This window comes from Orbicella franksi, chromosome 10 (assembly GCF_964199315.1).
Source record: "Orbicella franksi chromosome 10, jaOrbFran1.1, whole genome shotgun sequence".
Lineage (NCBI taxonomy): Eukaryota > Metazoa > Cnidaria > Anthozoa > Scleractinia > Merulinidae > Orbicella > Orbicella franksi.
Genome location: NC_138154.1, coordinates 19,899,193 through 19,916,223, shown reverse-complemented (window position 1 = coordinate 19,916,223; position 17,031 = coordinate 19,899,193). Strand labels below are relative to the sequence as shown.

The window sequence follows — 17,031 nt, the reverse complement described above, 5'->3', positions numbered from 1 at the left end:
CATGTTGCCGTGTGTCTGTTGAGTAATGTTGAATGTTTATAGTGGTCGATGCACTAAGCTACTACTAGCTAGTTTTCAGGCATGCCACTTCAACTGAAAGAAACAAATATTTCAAATAAACATAACAGGCTCAAAAATCCCAACTGGTAGGAGGCAGACTGGTTGGCTATTTACAAGCATAACCAAGGAGTTGAACTGGGGTCTAGCGAGAAACAACTGCTGCCTCCACAAATAATGTCAAAAAAACTGGTAAGAACAAAAAATTGGCATCAGTCCTTGCCAAAAATTAAATGTTTCCAGGTTGATTTTAAAAGTCAAATAATCTTCTAGAGGAATCTGAAGTTCACACTTATACTTGTGCTTGGTACTGGCACAAAATTATGCAGTGTTTATATAGAGCCCAGCAAGAATCATTTTCAAGTGCCATGCTTTGGTACTATGTGTGAACTTAAACATCTAATATGTACAAAATTAAACCTGCAAACTGTGTGGGTGTTCTGTAAGCCATTCCTTTTTGCACTCTTTAGCTGTTCTTTTTAGCCCTCTGCCACATAATTTGGAAGTCTTCTCACAGGCAAATTAAGGTCCTAGTTATCTTATTAGATGTGAAAGGATACCACCTCTCTCAAAGTTCATTTTTTGCAAATTTTGAAAATGGGATTTTATTGTTTAGTGAAACATCCGGTAGCTGTTCGTTCACCCCTTTTGAAGTGTTTCTCCTTGTCATTGGAAATTGGCAAAGCAGTCATTTTTGACACTGTCGTGTTGGAAAATCCAATCCTTTCTTTTAGAATTCTTTGGGTTTTTTGTTCTTGTGTTGCTTTGTAAAATTAATACTTTTACATTTCCAGTATCATTTTGGATTAATCTTCCATCGATCTTTGTAGTTTTCCAACTTCTTGGAAAATAGTGAAATCCAAGGTGGCAGATCCGATCCAACAGAATAATTACGACAAAATGAAATTTTTATTCTTGCATAATTTACAATAATACTATCAATACAACTATAGATAAAAATCTAAATAATGGTAAACATGGATAAAAAAAACCATGCATTCACCAACTGAAAAGGACTTGTGGAGCAAGCTGACAGAGGGCTGTCTACTTAAAACAAAAGTTATTAAAAATAATTGTGATGTGTTTTTTTTTTTTAAGTGAAAACCCCCAGTGTCCAACCAACACCCCCAATGTGCCATGGTGGCGATGCAAGTTTACTTGTAAATATACAAGTGTGTCAAGGGTCTAATTCACTCCATTTAAAATTCAGCCACCCTATAAGATGACCACATTTTTCTGGCTCACCAGTTGTCATAATAACACACTATTACTGTTTCACTAGAAAGAACACCACTTGTAAAATTCATCTGAAACTACATCCATATCTTGGCTAGTAGGGACATTGATCACAATGATCATCTCCCACTTTTTCGTGGTTACTTGTGCAAACAGTCAGTTTGTCTTAATATAAAAAGAAAACTACACAGTTGCTCGAGGATTGGTTTAGTTTCGTGTCAAAAACAAATATAACTAGCTGCACTCATTAGTAAAATATTGTTTTAACCACTCGCAAATAAAATTCATAAAGAATTATCCGCTCTATGATAGGCCTTTTGCAACAGTTGGTCACAGTATGTGCTTTAAAAGAACACGCTGATTTTAATTAGTCATTGGTAACGCAAAATGTTATCAGAAATGGAAAGAACATTTAGAAATAAGCTTAAAAGCAAATTTTCAGCTTTTGTATCCTTTAAGAAGGGGGACATGGGGCTTTGCAGTGTTTTGGTGGTGATTGTTTTTCTGATGCAGTGAATAAGATCCCAACTTGTCTTGTTGCAGTGATTTCAAACCCTACGGTGTGCAATGTTTGTGTTTTTCATGCTACAGTGTTTGGTGAAAAGAAATTATCTGTGGTGCTGTAGTTTCTTGTTTAACCTTTCTCGGACCTAAATTTAGCATGTTAACTTTGTTCATCTGTGCAATTTACAGCTGTATAGCAAGCATGTACCACTGTGCTTAAAAATCCAGTTACAGTTTTTTGACCTTTACAGACATCAGCAGTACCAGCACATGGGCAATGACAAACCTTGTGATGTGTTTTATTTTTGTAGAAAATTATTGAGGTATAAAAGTATCATGTCTAATGTAGACGTTCTTATCATGGGTCTAATATGTTGCAGTGATGGTGCTTTGTTGACTTTTCTTGTGGTGATGCAGTGTTCATTAATTTTTTTCTTTTGTGATGTTGCAGTGTTCAGAGCCCCCCATGGCCCCCTCTTTAAGAGGGAATTTTTATGCATGGTAGAAATTAGAAGGATTTGTGTGGGAGGAAGACACTTTGCCCTCCTGTCACTCTCCAGTTGTTTTCCATACAAATCCTTATAAAATCTTTGACTTTTGGTTCAAGAGCCTAGAATTTTCCAGTCTTCCTAATATTTTACTGCTTTCTATTTTCAACAGTTATATGCCAGTAGCTTCCTTGTGTAGTGATTAATAATGGCAAAGATTTCTGGAGGGCAAAGCTTCCTCGCTTCAATTCAAAACCTTCTAATTTTTGCAATAATTATTCAAATTGTCATTAAATCCCATTCAGCACCCTTAAATGGCATTGATCTGTAAATTGGTGTTCTGGCTATTTAAAACATGCTCTTTCCAGTTATAAAACAATTCTTTTAGCTATAGTTAAAAGTTAAGACATCAGTCACATGACCAACTGTTACAAGAGGCCAACACTTTCCAGTGCTGCAGCATTTTCCTTGTCATTTGAGAGGTTAAGCATGACGTCTACGGCAAACGGCAAACGGCAAAAATGAAACTTTTGCCGTCACTTTTCAGCTGTGTGTACAGTAGAGGGAAATTATTTGTATTTGCAATGAATAGTAGGAGACATTATTCCACTTTTGTGTGCTTTATTTATGGATTAGAAGAAAAGAACTCAAAATCAGAAGTTATCTTTGCCGTTTGCCGTCTGCTGTTAACGTCATGCTTAACCTCTATTATCACAGGCATTTCAGAGTGAAAGGACTGGGCAAACAATCTATACGTACAAGTACAATGTACTCAAACTGTGTAATAAAAATGTTAACTAAAATTTTCTTCAGATACACTTTTTCTCACGAAACAACAAGCGAATTCCCGAGATGAAAACTGCTTTGATGGTAGTTTTACTTTTAAAAGTTCCTTTCTTTAAAAATTTTTTGCATGTAATGTTTAACTTACATCTATTTCCCCTTAATTTCCGTGCAAGCGCTACAAACATTTATATACGTAAATTTTTCTGCACACTATTTACAAATACGCTTACTTCCTAATAGATAAAATCTAATGCTTTTGTAAAATTACACGGAAGAACACAGTCAGACACAGTCCAACGGCAATATACAGTAGTTAGTTTCGCCCTTGCATGGCAAGGACATCTTTGATATCTCCAGTAAGTCGCCGGGAGAGACAGAACCCAATGAGCTGTAACACGGGTAAACAGGCTGCAATAGACGCCATTAAAATCAGATTACCCCGAAACCAATCTTCCACTCCTTTCAAACATCCCTGAGTGTAGACAACGCTTTCCGCTTCGCCCTCTGAAATCGCCAGAACGCCAAATCCGCACTGAGAGTTCACTTCGTCCGTAATGCAACATGAATAGGGAACCCCGCAACTCTCGATGGCCGGAGACGAGCAATTATAATACGGATTCCTCTCCCAGTCGGAGTATTTTTCAGAACCGCAACACTTCAACTCCTTCTGCACCGTGTCCATAACAAGTTGTAAATCGGGATCGTCCAAGTAATTCTCGATCATCTTCCTGAAGGCACTGTCCATCTCTGTTTTCACTTTTTCCGAATATACGTAGCCGAGAATGGCGGCAGTGATCTCCAGTAACAACATAAAACCGAGCATAAATGAATAAAAGCGAAGCAGACATGTATTCTCCCTCAGTGCACCCAGACAGCCAGCGAACGAAATCACGAACATCACGATACCAATGCCTAACAGGATAGCCGCGGGATCTGTGGTCAGACGGCTAATTTGACCATAGATTTCCTGTTTTTCGATCATGGCGTACACAGCGATGGCCAAGATCAAACAACTTGCGAACCAGAATAAAATGTTCATGGAAAACATGAAGTATTTCACGCAGTACGTCGACTTTTCAGGATACGATTCTTGACGATTGTCATGAGGTCGCATGGGGTGAACCCTCGTGGAACGACGCATATTGCTGTTGTATTCTAAATGCTTTTCCTGCTATCGAAGCTATGGATTCTCTGGCCACACAAGTCTCACAGATAGAACGATGAATCTACTTTAAAACTACTGTGTTTGCTTCTGCTAAGGACTTTCTGAAATTGAGACATCGCTGACTCTTCACCATGACAGTAACCGTGAACGTCATTAATTTGTCGTCAAGTAATGATTGGACATCGGTCTGTTTGCGAAGAGTCAGTCTTTCTCCGTGTGGTACACGCGCGAACGCACGCGTGATTCTTAGTATATCGCGAGACAGCCTTGCTAGCTGAAAATAAATCATATGCCACTGGACGACTAGGATCTATAGGTTAGAGCAGTAGAGGAGACATTTTTCAATTTCGGGGCGAGGGGCGAGGGCAGCCTGCGTAGCACGCGTTTTCAAAAAAGCACGCGAAGGGAACGAAACTGCGAAAAATAAGGAGCAGGGGAAGGCCAACCCTCACTGCCTCCCCACTATTCCCGAATTTTTTGCTCACCACAGACGCGCGCCGCTCGCCCGCTTGCTCGCTCGCTTGTTCGATCAGGACAGGAAACGGCTGCTACGCAGGTTAGGGGGATTTTTAAGATTAATTTTGCATTCAGTTGTTTGCTCCTGGAAGACTGCGTGTAATTCGCCAGAGATTACGCGCTGCACTGCCTGTTTTTCTCTACTCTGATCATGTAGAAATCAGAAGCATATCACCTACGCTTCTGGTAGAAATACATAAAATCGGGATGTTACTTAAACCGGAAACATGTGGTATGCTGTACTCTTCATGGAAAATCAACTGCGACGGATGGTGGAAAATAATAAAACAAAAACCCAAAAAGATTAGGATTATGGGTAGAGGTAACTGTAAGGATATAAAGCGTTAGGATTAGGAGTATGTTAAGCGTCAGGGTTAGGGTTTACATGGTTAGAATTAGGGCTAGGGTTAAGTTTTAGTAGAGTAAGGGGTGCGGAATACCGCTGACCCATTGTCCAGTTCCTCGTTCATCGTTTTAGTTATGTCCACGACTACCTCAGTGTCACTAATTGGTAGCACTTATTACGTACGGGTCAAAATAAGTTTGGGTCATACTCATCACAAATGTTTCAAAATTTTCTACGGCTACACGTACACGTAGGCTGCCTACGCCCACCCTACACCCCGTCTTTTTTATTGGGGGCTCGTTGGATTTCTACTGTCCGGGCTTTCCTAATATAATAGACCAATTACGATATATTATAATTCAGCCTTAAACGATAGACCTCAGTGCGAGGCTCTGGGGAATAACCACAGCGTTTGTGGGGTTTCTTCCTATCCCCAGAGCCTCGTGCTGAAGTCTATTGTGTTAGGCTGAATTCTAATGCCGCGGCGGATCCAGACCTTGAGCTAAGGGGCTGGCCCGGTTTTGTTTTGCTTACCCTGGGGTTTTTTCTTCCTTCTATGATTTTTTCTTTTCTTTTTTTTTTTTACCCAAAATAAAGGGGAGGGGTGCTTCCCGGGCTACTCCCAAAGTTCCGCCACTGTATTAGTACAATAGATAGATAGATAGATAGATAGATAGATAGATAGATAGATAGATAGATAGATAGATAGATAGATAGATAGATAGATCACTTTATTTATACAAATGTAAAAATTAAACAATATTGTCATTATAAAAGTAATGATGTAATTACAATAATAGTAATTACAATAATGGATGGTGTGAAACAAAAACATCAACACCAGCTGGAAAGAACGTTTTTTTTGTTTCGATTTGTTGGTGTTGTTGTTGTTGTCCCCTTGAGGGACTTTGACAGACTGTGATACAGACGGCTTGCACTCCAGTTCCCGTAAAGTGCAAGCAGCGTTCAACACCGAAAAGGCCACAGTTTGGAAAACTTTTCCATTACATCCAAAAAATATATTTAGCTCAATTTTGATAAAGATATATAATTTGAACAGGGTCTGGTGCTGTGAAACCAAGTGTTAATGCATTTTTTCTGTTACTTTTCATTTTTCTTTCTTGGGAAGCGAGAAAACGTGACAATTTCGGAAACCCTTTGAAAGCACTGGACGTGACAGAATGACTGGTCACGTGAAAGTGAAAGAAAGCGAGTCATATTTCCTTTTGCAGATGTCGACACTCGCGGGGTGAAGTGAGTGGGCCTTTGCTGTTTTTCTGCCATTTTTCAGCGTTTCACAGCGAAAAATGGCCATTTTTTTCAACAAGGATGTCTGTGAACTTCTTGAAAACAGGAAAGTCATCATTATCGGTGATTCTATCCAGCGTTCTGTTTACAAAGATCTCGTTTGCCTCTGGACTCAGGAAGACAGCCGCTATTTATATCAAAGAGAACTGCGCGCGAAGGGCGAACTGACCTTTCTCGGCGACAAATTGCTCAGTGGGGGAAAGCTTGAAGGAAAAATGGTGAATGGCGTCGGCTACAGAGAGGTCCGAGAATTCTCAGACGGCAGAGCTTTCTTCAAGTATTACTTTGTAACTCGGTCGTACGGTGAACACATGGCGTCCATTCTCAATGAGTTGAAAACATGTCAGCCAGACGTAATAGTCATGAATTCGACCTTTTGGGATCTACACCACTATGGCGACAATGACTTGCAGCAGTATAAAGAGAACTTAGACAGGCTACTCAAGGACATCACGGACAAGTTTTCCTCAAGTTTGCTGTTCATTTGGAACGCTGCCTTGCCCCTCGCCGAGAGATGTAAGGGAGGTTTTCTTCGGAAGGGATTTCTTACAATCCCGGTCGAAAAGATTAAAACAGCGAATAAATTCGCCTGGCTAGCCACCACTGGACAGAGGAAAATCTACTTAGATCTATTTACCGAGCTGAAAAACAAGGAAAATTTCAAACAGGCGGAGGACGGCATCCACTGGGGAATGCGTGCTCATCGAAAGATCTCGAACCTAATTTTGACTGAGGTGTGTACGTCATGGAACAGGAAACTGCCTGATCCTCCCCCGATGCCAAACCAAGCTAGCTATTACCCGGACAATGGCGATGACGATTACTGGAATTCAGCCCCTCCAGCGTCGTATGACGATGGTGATGAGATGGAATACATGAATTATGTTCCATACTGGAGTCCCTTCTATGATAGATATCAAACCCCATCACCTGTCCTCTATGAAGCCTCTAGTCCTTACCCCAGTAGCTTGGGTAGTTTAGGTTTGAGTTACAGCATGCCATTTGTTTCGCAAAGGGCAAGGGAATATCAACCCATTCCTGCAGCCATCCCTTATCCATTTCAGAGGAGATATCCGCCGATTCAAGAGATGCAGTTCAATTTCGGCACACCTCCGGCTCAGTACTATCAAGGGCAATATTTGTTTAAACCCGCATTTTACTCTGAACCCCTTCCTTCCAGGACGTATAGTCCTCATGTCACCAACCAATTCAGATCACTTCCATTCAAAAGCCCAGGCTTGCTGCCAACACCCCTGGGCCGCCCATCTTTTGCCTTTTTCAATGAAGGCAGCTCCAGTTACAGAGATCGCTTTAAGAAGCTAAGTAACCCGAGTGTAAAGTGGCGCAGATATAAGGCAAGTGCTACCACTAGTGTGGCTACTCCCTTGAACACGGCTCAAAATTCTAGACCAAGTCAGACACCCCAAAATTCGCTCATTAATGGAGCTGATTCTGCTCCCACTGTTAATAGTTCTGAGTTGTCAGATCTTAACAACAATGAGGAGCAAAAGAATTCTCTTGTAGAATCATGTTCTAAAGCAAATAGTGATAATGCAGTTGTAGAAACGGGGGTACTTCCTGAACAAATCAAACCTAAGTCTCCCACCAATTCGACCACTCCAGTAGGGAGCAGTGATTCTGTCCCAGCTGTGAATGAAGAAGATGCAAGTGATGGAGATGGTGCAAAGACATGTGGAATTAAAAGGAAACGTGAAGATGATGAGAGTGCAAATACAGAGGAATCAAATCCTTGTAAGATTGCTCGTGAAGAAAGCACCATCTCTGATGCAAGCATAAGTGGAGTGAAAAGAAAGCTTGAAGATTCTGAGCCTGTGAAAGAACCAAGTGTTCTTAAAGATGTACAGGAAAATGGTTTCACATCTGATGATGCAGAAAGAAGTGGACTGAAGAGAAAACGTGCAGATACTGATGATGCACTGGAAGAACCGAAGCCCTCCAAGATTCAGCAGGCTGAACAGTTCTCACCAGGTGATTCAACGAACAATCGTGGAGAAAACCAGTTTGCTGTGGAGTCCAATGTACTTGGAGTCACTGAAGAGAAAGGTACTGCTCATGACATTGTCAGATGTTCTTTGACATATGACAGTTTTATCTAAACACAGTTGATACAATCTTCCTTTTTTGAGACAGTATACTCTTCAGGGCTTGATTAGAAGGTACTGAAAAAGGATGTTTTATTTTTGTAAGACCTTATTGCATTTAATTGCTAGATTGTTGTATATTAGCTATGGGAAGTAGATGACGAAAACAGCCTTTATCCCCATTGTACATGTTGTAAACTTGAGGGATTCAGATAAATTCTGTTTTCGTGTAGAAGTGTTACTGTTATATTGAAATGATTCAAAGGTATTACAAAAAGTATATGTTTTCTTGTTGGAATCAGTCACATTTCCCATTGAAGTGAAATTGAAGACTTTTGAAAAACGTTTAATAAGGTAAATTTGATATTTAAAGTAATATGTTATGTTTCCCATTTATTTAGCATAGTGATATTGTATTTTTATCACGTAGTTCTCAGGTTGCATAAGTTAGATTATTTTATGTGAAATTATTTTGGAACTGAACAACTTGCATTGTTGGGCATTAGTGCATGCTGCAACTTCCTAACAGATTCAGTTATCACCTGCTTGTGGTCCTAATTTGTTTGCCACTGGGTACTGCGTGTACATGCCACTGTATTTAACATTACAACTGTATCATAAATAGCTCATCTTTCTATTAATAGAAGATTCAACATGCTGACTTTTTGCGTTTAGAATATGAAAGCAAGCTAAGAAACATCTGTAGCTTGAGAGTAGTCCTAAAAAAAATCATTTTGACCTCGTGATTTAACATTATTGAAAATGATTTGCTGAAACCCAGAGCTAGCTTTATATGATAGGCTTTTACCACTGGTATGCCTTATGCAGGGATGCAACAAAGTAAAACAAAACTAGGCTGGCTTTTTAGGCTTTTGTCCAAGTCTTGTATTTGTATTGAAAGTGAAATTTCACCACAAAATTCAAAATTTCAGCCAGCTTTCAGTTAGCCAGTGAAATTAACAGGCAGCATCCTTAGCTACATCTCTGATTTACACCATGAAACAAAACTGATCTAAGATACTGTTATAAGTACGAATTTTCAAAAACTGCAGTCAGTGATTATTTTGGTAAAGAATATATTAGGTAAACAAGAAAAGGGATCTAGTTTATTTAATTTTGTACAGTACTTATCATATGCAGTTTGCAATGTTTATGTAAATGCTCACAAATTAATCATAAATCAATCAGAAATTATTTTTTATTAAGTTAACAAAGAGCTGAGTAAGTACATGTAGTTGGTGACATATTTGGTAACTGGTCATGTCAGGTAGACTTTCTAGTTGAAATGGTCATTCTGAATCCATGTAGTCAATTTGCTTTTTTGATAGCCAACAGTTGATGCATGGGCTGTTAGCTCTAAAATTGTGAAGTAAAATATGTTTTTCTATAAAAATATTTCTAGTCATTGCTATGTCAAAACAAGACTTCTGTGCAGTGGATGCCCTCATTACAGCCTTAGTTAAGTAGGTACTTGCTTGGTCATAGGAAAATGCTTAGACATTTTCTTAATCAAAGGACCCCTTTAATACGACCAACCCCTGTTTTATGACCTCAATTTTATGGCCCACTTGTGGCATTATTATAGGATTCCACAGTACTTTCCTTATTTTTTTTTTTTAATTTTGTGAAGGCATGTGTGCTATATCATGAAGTAATCCTCCCAGATACTGTTACTTGAACTTGTAGTTGCCAGTTTGTTAAGCAGTAAACCAGACCTGGTCCTGGAGATAACAACGAGATGGTTCACTAGCAGGGTGCGAGGGTAATAAGCAATTTCTCTGCTTCTATCTGTCAAGTTACAGTGTGACTACTCTAACCAAGCCCACCCTACAAGATTTTCCTCAAATTTAACGAATAAAACTCACGAAGGTTAACAATAGTTTTCCAACAAATTATCAATTGGTCATTTTGGATAATTTGTTGGAAAACTTAAGTTAACCTCCAAGATTCTTGTTTATTAAATTTGTGGAAAGTTTTGTTGGGTGGCCTTGGTTGGAGTAGCTACACTGTATTTTTTTTTTTTTTTTTTATAACCTGACACAAAGTTTCATTATATCAGCGGTAGACTTTTCTCTTGTACTGTTGGTTATAATGTAATTTATTTGTAAACCTGGGTCGGGTTGTTCAAATCCAGTTTAAGCTAACCCAGGATGTTTCAGCGAAGTTTTCTGTTTATATTGTTTGTACTCTAGTTTCAAGTTTGAATTATCTCAAACAATGCAAAACATAAGAAGTGAAAAGCATTTTTATACTGAAAAAATTAATAGTTTGCTTTGAAATTTTTGAACCTGGGTTAAGTTTAACAGGCTTTCAAATCACTCGGCTCTGTAAATTAATTCTCCAACACTTGAAATAAGCCATATTTTTTATTATTATTATTTTGTCAGGCCTGATATGTACAATAGTCATTCAACTGATAAGTTAGCTGAAGAAACTAGGGCTTGGTGCATACAAGTAAGGAGTGCATAGAAGAAAGACCTGTTGACTGTATGGCCAAGCATGGGATTCACTGTCCGTAAATTTGGATTCAACCAGTTGAAGATTCTGAGGGTTATACTGATTTTGAGGGTGATATCGACCGATAGACCCAGTCGTCTTCATACAACACACGGCATAGGGCAAGGTTGGGGAGCACAGGGTGATGGGAATTGGGAAGCTTTCTCCCAACCCATCTCCCTCTGTGCTCCGACCTCACTCTGTGTCACACGCTGTATGAAGTTGTATGAAAACTAGTCAGCTGACACCCTGAGTTACTATGATGAGTGATCAAATTCATCAACAAAGAACACATTTGTTTTAGGATGACTATCATTTTTCTGTACCTGTGTGGACCAATATGTGAGACAATTTTCAGAAAATTTGCTGTCATCAGCCTTCTTATCTTGAAGCTTCCTTGAAGTTACTGAGGGATTTCTTGTCTTTCTTCCATGCACATACCAGCCCTTCAATATTTTTTATTAAAATAACTATAATTTGTTCACTCCCTGCATTTTGGCTTATAATGGTTATAATTGTAGGCTCTGGACTGCAATCCTTTAGAGTTCCTTCCAAAAATGAGACTGTGTGCCCTCGTTTTCAATGACTGATTTCTTGTTGACAATTCACTTGGAAAACTTGGGTTCATAGTCTAATTGTTAAATGGCAAATATTGAAAAAGTGAGGAAAGACATCCACACTGTCTCTGCGCAGACTTGTTTAAAATGTTAACATGGTTCTGCGGATGGTTTTCCAAAATGGCAAATCTTTACTTTTTGGCACCATGTACTATCTATTTCATTGTCTATCTATTGTATAATTGCTAAATGTAACATTGAGAAGTTTAGACTGTACCAGTATAATTAGACACTAAATATTAGAGGAGTATTTTAACTTATATTTACATTTTTCTATTTACAATAAAGGATGTTACTGTTCTGTTATGCAGGGAAAGAGATTTGCTGTATACCGTACTGTATTCGAGAGGTTTTTTAGCCATCTACTATAGCCACCTCCTATTGCTGGGATTTAACCCATCTTCTGGATGCTCTACCGATCCCGGAGAGGGATACTCCTGGTAGGCTCAGCCTCAAGGTCTAAACCCTTACCCTAATATAAACCATTTTCAACAGAAAACGTAACCCTCCATGAAAAATGTTATCCCTTGCACATTCCTACAGTACCTTTTGAGCCAACCCTAACAATATTCTGCAAAAGTCGTTCTACCCAATAGGCCCCTTGCGACTAAGCTATCACGTGACCTACTTTTCATAAGTTATGGGTTGTAACTTAGAGAATGCCATAAATTGGAAAAAGCATGTCAAAAACATCAAAATGGCCAAGCTTGAGGCTCCTGGCATTGAAGAATGAAAGTTAATGACGGTTGGAATTTAAAAGAAAAATAAGATTTGTAACGAAAAAGTTGTTGGAGAGCAAGACCTTGCTCTTCAGTAACATTTTCCAAAAATATTCTCTAACTCTACCAAAAATTCAAACTTCCATATGAACTTATTCTTTAAAGCCACGTCTCTCAAACTTGGCCATATTGTTATTTTTGATGCGCTCTTTCCATTTCTGGCGTCCTTAAAGTTATATACATATATAGAGAGATTTTTTAGCAACCGATTAAACCGCGAGCTTCTGAGCTGAGTGGCGTAATCGTTCCCTACATTTGCAAATCCGGGCTCGACTACACAATACTCTGATCACTGTGGGCTCCTTTGAACTAATTTTTACGCACGAAGTAAATATTTCTGCTTAAAAAAAAAAACTTAAATCTATGCAGTACGTAAATGATTCGGCAAACCCGTCCCCAGAGCCTTCGTTCCTCCCACCTAGGGGACAGAGGAAAGGGCGGTTATGGGGAGGTGGGGTAGGGGTTAAATACGACACCTATTTGTTTTCTTTCGGGGGGTGCCACATTTTTAGTAAAATTCGTGACACAATCAAAATATATTAATAAAATAGAATCCAAATAGAAATAGAGACCAACGACACGTGGTACGGATATCAAGTTTTCTTGACCTCTTTCAACAAAACAGGTGGGGTTTTCTATAAACTGTTCGTCAGTCGTTGATTAACTGGGCGTTGTCGAAAGGTTATTTTTGGCAGTTGGGATGCGCTTTAGTGACTGGTGATGTTGTGGAGTGGAGAGGTGGCCGTTGTAGAGAATTTAAAAGAAGAGCTAATGTAAGGACTGTAAACCGGGACAGAATTAAGTCGCGTTGAAGAGAGGAGGCCAGTAGTGAAGGACTGACTGTATAGAAAACGCTCGCTCCCCTGCGGCTCCTATTTTTTCTAAATTTCCGTCTTATTCTCAAATCGCCGTCATGTTTCAGACATAATAATATACATGAACAAATTACTCTAAAACGAACTATTCATGAGCTGTCAAATAAAGGAAAACGAACTATTCATGAGCTGTCATATACAGGAAACCGCAATCGCTAAACCATTTAAGACCACAGAGAAACAGAGAAAAATAATCACGCATATTTCGCGATAATCACGCATTGTTCAAAGTCACGCATTCTTCGTAAATCACGGGTCTGGGCTAGGCTGTTCGTGTTTATGTTCATAGATCACGCAACGAGAGTAGAACTGTTCATAGCATCACGTAAAATGATGACGAAAATTTTGTGCGGAAACTTTAAAAAGAGTTTTCTCGAATGTGAAAAAATAGCTTCAAGAAAGATCTTCCGGCACTTCTTCCACGCGAATTTTTTCATGTTTATATTATTAATAAAAGCGGCTCGTGCAATTTAAGCTTTTGAAAAACTCACTCGTGCAAATTAATTCCAAATTGAACTCGAAACCGTATGATTACCTATACGAATAATGCACTGCTGTGACTTCTTTTAAAATTCGTCAATTAAAAGCACGCAGCTGAAATATGCTGAGACTAGTTAAAAATAGTGGCGTTTTGTCCTGATCGCCCTAAAGGAGACCAAAATCCGATATTCACACCTCCAAGCAAGAAAAGAGTATCCCCGAACTTTTCACATAGGAGTCTCCTCTCCCGGGAGGTCTAAACATCAACTGCTGTCGAATGAAGCCACTGAAGTTATCTTCTTTCGGACTACATAGCTACCACGGCCATAATTAAGTTAAAGGTGATTACAACATAATTCTTTACATTTTATGCTATATGCTCTGTGTGTTGAGACATAAAAGATGCTTTCAGGTTGGCGCGAGCAGCCTGGGTTTTGCACATCCACAGGAGCCTGGACTCCTGACATCCTCTGTTACTAGTGCCCAGGTCCCAAATTATTTACGGGGTAAGATTTTTTTTTCACGTCTATCAATCTCTCTTTTGCTCTGAACCCGAGGCAAGAACGAAAAAAACCGAGCGAACGAACACGATATTCCAGGGGCCGGAAACGTTCGTTCTCAGTTTTTGCGTTCTTCTTCCCGAATTTTTAAGCAAAAGAGAGACAGCTTGCAGGCCATTACGTCTGTGACTGGATGAATTTCTTTATGATATTTCTAATGCTCTTAAGGTTAGACTACTCTGCTCTAAGCCTGCGAACAGGCTCTCACACGTTGCAACACGAGCAAAGGTGAAGACTCGGGAGACAAGTGAGGGAGCGAAAAGAGTCGTTGAGGGGTCTGGCACGACGTCTTCTCCCAGCTTCTCCTTTTTTGTGTCGCAGCGCTAGAGTGCCTGCTCGAAGGCTTCACTGCTCCCCACCCCTCATAGAAATGCTGGACAATACTGGTTATCTACTCCTTAATTTTCCTGAGTGCATAGAAGGACATTTACACATATTAGTGAAGACCCTCGAGACTGAATGTATGCAAGCGCAAGTTCGCAACTATTTAAAAAAGCACTTTAAAAGCTCAGTATTAATTAATGCAACATCCATTATTTACTTACTCTCATACCAAGTTTTCTTTTCAGCCTAAAATAAATGTATTTAATTCAAGGACATTTAATTAGTTTCTTGCCCTGTCCTCTTTCCTGTCAATAATTTTTATTTGAATAGTACTGTATTCCAATCCCCAAAGTAAAAAAATTAGAAAATAAAGAAAAAATACAAATAAAAAAATGTTACATTGTAGATGTTCGCGCGCATGTCATCTTTCTTTAACGTTTGATGCTGGGCATTTTGTTTCTTTATAGAACGTCCAAAGGTCATGCAGGCCCATCTTTTGTTACCTTTTTGATACTGATATTCACGCGCAATATTTGCACAGTTTATTCTCAGTTTAATTTCTCATGAATGTGTCTGTTAAATGTAACAGAGAAATCTTAATGTTCTTACGTTCTCACAACAAACAACTCGAGAGAAAAGCTAAGACCCCCACGCGAAAAAGTACGAAAAAGCCTAAAAATTTTAATAACTCTTTCACAGTCATTGTGTACAATACAAAGGAACAATACTTGGTCGTTAGGCGATATTTACAAATTATTAGCTGTCTTTTGAAGTGTGGCAATGAATTTCACTTTTGTTTTTAAAATTACAATAAGTGTTTTTGGCCACAACAAAAAAAGGAACCTTTTTTTTGTTCCTGCATTCCTCACCATGGTCGCCATAAGGGGTCACTTTCCGTTCTTAAAACTTGTGGATCGGGAACGTGAAGTCCTTGAAAAGCTTGAAAATCGTTGACTGATTTATTAAACACCGGGATTAATTGCGGGCTAGAAACCATCGCTAAGGGAGCGTTTTGGCTCGGTACGAGCACGGCGGCAATTTTCCCGTTCGCTAACTGTCCTGGAACGATTTGAAATTGAGTGGTGTTCAACAGATTAGGGGCTGCGTCTAAACCTTTCGTTTGACTTGGAGTAGAGAGAGCGAAACTTGTTGATCCTAGAGGAGAGGCCATTGGCAAGGTGATGGCTTGAGATTGCGGCAACGGAAGCTTTTCCGGTGTCGGCGGCGCTGGTTTCATCATAGGCGCGCAGGGTGTACAGTACGAAGCGAGATGCGAGAGTAGCCGCGCGCGGACTTGCACGTCCACTCCATCAAATGACATAAGATATCGATTCACCTCGTTGACGCATTCGTTGTAACCGGCTCGATACCGCGCCATGGTGTTAGGATCTGCGGTGTTATTCACACGAGCTGTGGAAATCAAAACAAAAATATTGTATAACGCGTACATTATTCAGCCTTTGTTTTTCTTGCGTGTAACAATCATCAGCAGCTAAAAGTACGAGCGTTTAAAGCTAAACTGTTCACGATTAGCTCAGAATCATTCAGTATTGTACAAAAACAGAAACACGCTAACACACTGACGCACTGCTGGAATTCGATAATTAAAGATTCCCCGTTTTGCTTACCTGTCATATTCTGATTCCTCACTGAGCGTAAATAACGCACCGTCATTTCTAAAATGTCCGCTTTCTCTAATTTGGAGTAGCAAGACGTCTGAAAGAATGGATTCAAAGATTTGGTATTTTTAATTGTCTTGAAAACGTTAAACAGAACGCGTTGTCGAAGGTAAACCATGTAACAAACAACACCCAGACCCGGCCCATTTGCTTTGGTCACAAATGTAACTTGAAAAGGCTTGAAAGTATCGTGTTGTACTTTGTAGTCAAAGGCTCTTGGTCAAAGACATTTCAGTAAAAGGTGATCTACAATTTTTGTTTCTTTTTTGGTGATAGGGAAACCTATTCCTATATCGGAGTCATACAAAGCCATATTTTGACTTACATCTTTTTTCATAGCTTCTAAGATGAGGTTTTTTAACTCGTTCAGGCTCTGATTTATCCGTGCCCTTCGTCTTTTCTCCATTAAGGGCTTGGAGGACTGAAAAACAAAATCAAAGAGAACAGTGCTGTTTTAAAATTCTCTGGCCTCGGCAAAGGGGCTCACTGTTAATCAAGGTTGAAGTTGTACAAAAGCAAATTTTTCTGAAGTTTAGAAAGTTGTCAAACTTTTACCTTTCGTCTGTCGTCACTGCTGGGGTTGCCCGAAGGACTTTCGAGACCCATTTTCACAAAAACACGTTTGTGCTTAGGCAAATTTTCCACCTTTCTCAGAGTTTAGTCTTTCCGACACAGCCTTCTCTACACTAAATGCTTTTATGCCTCTGATTTTT

The 17,031-nt window shown here is 39.4% G+C and overlaps 2 protein-coding genes and 1 pseudogene across 2 annotated transcripts; 1 reads left to right on the top strand and 2 right to left on the bottom strand.

Moving 5' to 3' along the window:
* Positions 1-58: 58 nt before the first annotated feature.
* On the bottom strand, positions 59-5,724 carry LOC145500240 (tetraspanin-33 pseudogene; annotated as a pseudogene).
* A 484-nt stretch (positions 5,725-6,208) lies between these two features.
* On the top strand, positions 6,209-9,901 carry LOC145499720 (uncharacterized). Its single transcript, XM_081479244.1, has one exon. It carries the CDS (start codon positions 6,406-6,408, stop codon positions 8,521-8,523), a length of 2,118 nt encoding a protein of 705 aa, XP_081335370.1. The 5' UTR covers positions 6,209-6,405; the 3' UTR covers positions 8,524-9,901.
* A 3,466-nt stretch (positions 9,902-13,367) lies between these two features.
* On the bottom strand, positions 13,368-17,013 carry LOC145499791 (transcription factor HES-4-like). The gene is made up of 4 exons (XM_081479315.1): positions 16,874-17,013; positions 16,644-16,739; positions 16,268-16,355; positions 13,368-16,049 (listed from the first exon to the last, which is right to left on the bottom strand). Exons 1-4 carry the CDS (start codon positions 16,922-16,924, stop codon positions 15,505-15,507), a joined length of 780 nt encoding a protein of 259 aa, XP_081335441.1. The 5' UTR covers positions 16,925-17,013; the 3' UTR covers positions 13,368-15,504.
* Positions 17,014-17,031: the final 18 nt, after the last annotated feature.

Coding starts and splice junctions, on each gene's coding strand:
- LOC145499720 (XM_081479244.1), top strand. CDS start 6,406: ATGGCCATTTTTTTCAACAAGGATGTCTGTGAACTTCTTGAAAACAGG.
- LOC145499791 (XM_081479315.1), bottom strand. CDS start 16,924: ATGGGTCTCGAAAGTCCTTCGGGCAACCCCAGCAGTGACGACAGACGA. Junction 16,740..16,873: donor GCAGTGACGACAGACGAAAG/GTAAAAGTTTGA, acceptor TTTGTTTTTCAG/TCCTCCAAGCCCTTAATGGA. Junction 16,356..16,643: donor TAGAAGCTATGAAAAAAGAT/GTAAGTCAAAAT, acceptor CCATTCTTTCAG/ACGTCTTGCTACTCCAAATT.